The 5678-nt window shown below is 36.8% G+C and overlaps 1 protein-coding gene across 1 annotated transcript; it reads left to right on the top strand.

Moving 5' to 3' along the window:
* Positions 1-2503: 2503 nt before the first annotated feature.
* Positions 2504-5397, top strand: LOC141612135 (uncharacterized). Its single transcript, XM_074430852.1, has 2 exons — positions 2504-3585; positions 4884-5397. Exons 1-2 carry the CDS (start codon positions 2643-2645, stop codon positions 4976-4978), a joined length of 1038 nt encoding a protein of 345 aa, XP_074286953.1. The 5' UTR covers positions 2504-2642; the 3' UTR covers positions 4979-5397.
* Positions 5398-5678: the final 281 nt, after the last annotated feature.

Here is a 5678-nt window from a genome sequence, read left to right as displayed (position 1 = left end):
CTCGTAATCCGAACCCAAATGGCTAAATGTATATGACGCGGTCTGATTATAAACTGTTATCGGTTATCGGAAATTAAGGCATCGCCTAATAATGCGGGTTATTTGAATTATTAATACGTGTCCGACAAAACAAAGTATTTTATAATTTATTTTAATATACATTTAATTAAATATAAATCACGTATATTTAATTTTACGAATTAACTGGTTAATTCGCCTTAGCCCATGATATTTAATCCGTATTAAATATAATATCTCAACATCACATATTTGACTAATTACTTAGTCAAATAACTTGACTAACCGGTTAGTCAATATTTGGCATCTACATGACAAGTATTTTCATACCGTCACATCTCTCGAACGTATCCTATAGGTGTGACTTTTAGGGACCAGTTGATCACCGCCATCTGTATGACAATAACGTCAAACTTATCTAGCAAGCCAACCGTTATTGATAAACGTGGATCAACTGATAATAATACCAAAGTATGCCCTTTGATCCTTTTAGAGGTTTACAAGTCCTTGCACTAACTGTTAAGGACACCAACCCCAACAGGGGGAGGGGTAAACTTGAGGCCTTGGTAATTCAAATGGCTAAGACCCAATCGGAAATGTTGGCTCAACTACAAAAGAGTGACCAATCTCACAATGCCTTAATCAAGATGTTAGAGCAACAAATGGCTCAACTAGCCTCATCAAGCTCTCAAAGAAAAACGGGTCAATTACCACCTCAAGGTGAGCAACCACATGCTACCCTCAATGCAATCACCTTGAGAAGTGGTACGAAATACGATGAGCCACCCATGCCCAAGGAGAAGATGAGGAGGTACTTGTTGAGTTGGAGGTTTATCCTAATGGTAAGAAAGGTGAGGATATTCCAAAGAAGGTGGATGATCCTACTGAGCTTGAAGAAGTCGAAGATGTGGAGGATGCTCCTCCAAAAGAGGATGTTGAAATGCAAGAGACACCGGAATGGCACGATCCGAAATTTCTCCGAGTAATCTTTAATTGTAAAAAACAATGGGATAACTAGGTCATCTTACGCAACAAAGGTAGGAAACCCACTAAGTTCATTAATGAAGCTTCTTTGAACAATATTGGTATTGAAAAGAATGTTAAGACATTGTTTAAGAACCTTGGTATGAAACATTATTACACCATGGACTATAAAACCTTCCCCGAACTCACCCTTGAGTTCTTGAGCTCTTTTGAATTTCATAGGTCGAAAAGGCAAGGTTTTATACACTTTGTAAGTTTCCAGTTATTTAATAATGATCATAGATTGGATTTAGCGGAATTTTCTAACATTTTTCAATTGGCTCATCAAGACTTGCTCGTTGAATCACCCGACTCTTACAACCCGGTTATGACATGGAATTCCATTTCTCACCACCCTTTTACTGATTGGGACCATGTCCCTCATCAATATATTAACTACCCCGACATTCGTGTTTGACAAAAGTTTATGGGGTGGACTTTCTTTGTTAGAAATGGGCCGGTCTCATTCAGTGAGGAAGATAGAGGTTGAGATTTTGGGTGCCTTTCTTAATGTAAATATTATATAGTTTTGGTAAAAATGAGCCTCATTAGTTAATTTTTCATACTCTCTCCGTTGTTCCTACTGTTACTTTCATTACATATGTTGTGACTACTATTACTTTCACTTCTCCCGCCGTCATAATTTTTTCTTTCACTACTCCCGCATTTATTATTGTTAATTTCACTACTCTCATTGCTGTTAGTATGACATTCACTACTCCGCTTGTTATTATTGTTGTTTTTGCTACTCACATGGTTGGTTACTATCATATCATAGTAGTTGATTATCTAGTTGTATTAGAGTTATATATTTAAATAAATCTTATATTAAAATATTATTTAAGAACAATCATTATTATTGCCTAATTAAATTACAAATCTAATGAATTATGGAAATTATATTTTTTTGGAAATCTAGATTGATTTATTTACCGTTTAATAGTTTCGAAAATATAAAATACTTATATTATATTCGTGTATGTTAAATAATTAACATCTTTATACTAATTAATACCATAAGTGGGGCATGTTATTTTAAGGAAAATCACCATATTATAGTGTTCTCTAAATTTATTATTCAACCAAACTTTATAATATTTACATTGAACTCCCCGTCGGGTCCATTTTCTGTGATCTTTATGATTAAAAACTAATTTGTATAGATTTATTTAATTACACTGATCTCTTGGTTTTCAAATTAATATATAGTATTGATATCTGCTTCAATTGAAGATTTAAATAAACGTAAAATGTAAAATGATTTTTTTTTTTGGTCAATTAAAGCGTGACTTAGTCGCATTCTGATAGAAGGGCGAGGAGGTGGTTTTGAACCTAGGACCTATCGTCCATAATACCTCCTTTTGAACCAATAGACTAAGACATCTTCGGTGTAAAATGAATTTTGGTAACTAAATTTTAGTTAATAAAGATCATATTTTGGCCTGTAAATAAGTTTAACGGTGTGATTATGTAAAACCGTCTTACCGAGAACAAGTTAGTCTAAGTTTTACGGACGGAGCATTATAAAACTACTCGTCTTGTTTTACAAGAAAACTACTCGAAAACTAAACCCGCGTCCTTAACATGAAACCCTAGAAACAATGGCGTTTCCGAAGCCGACGTTTGCAATGGACCTCCTGTCGGCCACCACTCTCGCGGATCAGCTGGAAGTATGTAAGTCGCATCTCGACTCCAGGTTCTATATTGGATTTATACTTGAATCGCCGAATGATTTAAATTTCTCTGCTGCGATTTCCGTGGCTTGTGCTTTTTATGCTTCTGATGTTAACAAATCTGATCTGTTTGATACATTTGTTCTTAAGATGAATGATCACATTAATGGCAATCGTTCTGGTTCTCGTAAGGATGTGATTGACTCTATTTTTGAAATTTCCAAGGATCTGGAATTGCTTTTCGTTTGTTATCTGTACTCTTTCAATGTTTTTGGAATGGAATCTTCTGTCTTATTGGAGACATATGTTGAAAAGCTACCCCTTGGAGTAAAAACTGTACGTACTTGTGAGTCCATCTTTCTACCCCGACTGCTCTTATGTCCAATTGTAAAGTGCTCTGTTGCTGACTTCTCAAAGGTCGTGCATCTTACTTCTTCCTTGATCTACACTGAGATTACAAGTCACAATTGGGGTTGCGCGATAAACGATATTCTCAAGTTCCGTAAATCGGCTCCCATCAATGTTGCTTCTGTTTTATATTGTTTGACTAGAATTGCTAATAGTCTGGAAGATTCTGGTATTAGGCAATCTATGGCCTTCTTTTTTAAGGAAATTGTCAACCTTGCCCTTTCTGGCACTGGCGTGTTAGAAGCTGTCCAGGTTCTCGGGGATATCGTGTCATCTGGAGACTTTGTTTCTCGTTACTATATCTCTCAGCTTGCCAAAATGTCGCGCAAGTTCTCCCAGATGCCTGAGAATTGGCAGATGCAGGTGCGTGACCTTGTGCTTGATCCGGCACTCCTTTCCAAGGCCACTCAGGATGCCCTGCCTCACGTGCCTGAGGACGTGGAAAAACTTTTCATCATGAACGGTACACTTTTCTTACAATTCTCAAGGCCCTTATTTCTTTCTCATCAATGTATTGTGCTGTGATTTTGCGGTTTATGTAGTTGGTAATGTCGTTGAACCTTGACATCTTCCTTTTCTGTTTGAAACATAAATATGACAAATAAAAATCAGTATTATATTAGTTCTAATGCGTATTTTGAGATTTGACCCATGTCTTGTTTATATTTAAGTTATCGGGTTTGGAATTTAGGTTTATTTGCTAGAGGTGCTATGTGAATCTCTCGTGCTGACGTTGTTGACACCATCTACGATTCAATGGAAAAAGTGTGACTCAAAATATGCCATGCAGTATTTCTAACCACGGTATTTGAGTTTCATTATAACTTTGTAGTTTAATGTTTGTACCAGTCATGCTCTCATGTGTGTGTGTGTGTGTGTGTGTGTGTGTGTTCTTGTCCTTATTATGATTTAGTCTGTACCTTGAACCGTAGAAAGATGTACAATGTGTGATGTTTAGGACTAAAAGAAGTGTGGCGGGTGATGACAATGCTGAGGTGATATCTCATTCAAAATTTCAAATAATTCTTATCTAAACTGAGAGCTCTGTGGTAGTGAAACTTCCTCTTGGTCACTTTTGGACGTAGTTGAAGACTTGAAGCAGGAAAACCTGATTTTTCTCGTTATACTGAGCTCACTTAGTAAATCTTGTTTGGCAACCACAAACGTCTTGCTTTATATGTAGTCATTAAGTTTCTCACTTCCCTGATTTAAAGGTAATTTTACGTGTACATGCTCGGTCTCGGATTAAATTTGTACGCAAATTTGGTGAAGAAGGATATGCATTTCTGTGACACTTATTGTTCGTTCTCTTATTTACTTATGCTAAATCCTAAATAAGTCGGTCTCGGATTAAATTTGTACGCAAATTTGGTGAAGAAGGATATGCATTTCTGTGACACTTCTTGTTCGTTCTCTTATTTACTTATGCTAAATCCTAAATAAGTCTTTTCAGTGATACTTGTAGTTACATTCTCGAGATAAATGTATTGAAATCATTAATTTTGTAAAATAGGTAGATCTTCTTGATGTCTTGCTGAAGCATTTTGCTAAACCTTCTTGTGTATATAGTTAAATCAAAACAAAAGAATGCTTGTTGGCTGAGTCCTGAGTGTATCAAACGATATACCGGGGATAAGGCACGCAGGCCTTCTAGCAATCCCTGCCCGATATAGTGGTAGCTTAGGTATATCAGTGATTTATTGCACCATGATATTTTCCTGAGTTTTTCTTTTTCTTTTTCTGGACTGTGCTGGTTGACAGGGTATTCATTGGACTCAGAGATTCAGGAAAGCCCCCGTCGAGGAATGCAAGGAAGTTTCAGGGAGGATCCAGGTGCTAACTCATCTAAAAGCTAAGAGTGGTTATAACTTTCATCCCGGGGCAACAAAGGCTCAATCAAAAGTCAACAACTAATTATCAACAAGATCAAACAAGTCAGAAATAAGAGTAGAGGCAGCATTGGGACACTAAGCATGAACCTGGTGACAAAATTGGTTCCCTTTTTGGATAAGCGAACTCAAGAGCTAAGGAAGGAGGTCTTTTGTAAGGGTCCTATCCCAAGAAAGGCTTATAGGGAGCTCATGACCAAGTCTTTTGTCGTGACTCTCGTTCCCTTCATTAGTTCTGAGCAATAAGGAGTTAAAGACTCTTGCTGCTGTAATTTCTTAAACCAGTTTGTTTGTTATTTTGTCCTCTTGTTGATGTTTTGTCGACCCTAGGATGCGAGTGCGATGAAAAAACATCAGAGTAAGAATGAAATTCTATCTTCTTTCAAGTCGCTCTCAGTTCAGGACTTGTTTAGACACTTTTCTGAATCTTGCCTGAGTAATAAGCTGCAGAGTGCAGATACGATATCTGACTATTAGGACTACAAGTGTGGCTTTTGATGGCAATGATGAGATGATAGCTCATTCAAAATTTCAAATAGTTCTGATCTGTAAGTGTGAGCTCAATGGTGAAACTCCTCCATGCCTCCATGGTCCGTGACCTAATTAAAACATTAAAAACAGTAACTGGCTAGTTATACTGCTCACTTGTTGTAGGTCTTGTTTGAAA

This window comes from Silene latifolia, chromosome 11, assembly GCF_048544455.1.
Source record: "Silene latifolia isolate original U9 population chromosome 11, ASM4854445v1, whole genome shotgun sequence".
Classification (NCBI taxonomy): domain Eukaryota; kingdom Viridiplantae; phylum Streptophyta; class Magnoliopsida; order Caryophyllales; family Caryophyllaceae; genus Silene; species Silene latifolia.
Note: the sequence above shows the minus strand (reverse complement) of the source record. Positions and strands in the feature narration are given on the sequence as shown.

What these genes read in the sequence shown, in the direction of transcription:
- LOC141612135 (XM_074430852.1), top strand. Translation starts at nt 2,643, where the DNA reads ATGGCGTTTCCGAAGCCGACGTTTGCAATGGACCTCCTGTCGGCCACC. An exon ending in AAAACTTTTCATCATGAACG is followed by an intron (nt 3,586 to 4,883) that starts GTACACTTTTCT and finishes GCTGGTTGACAG; the next exon opens with GGTATTCATTGGACTCAGAG.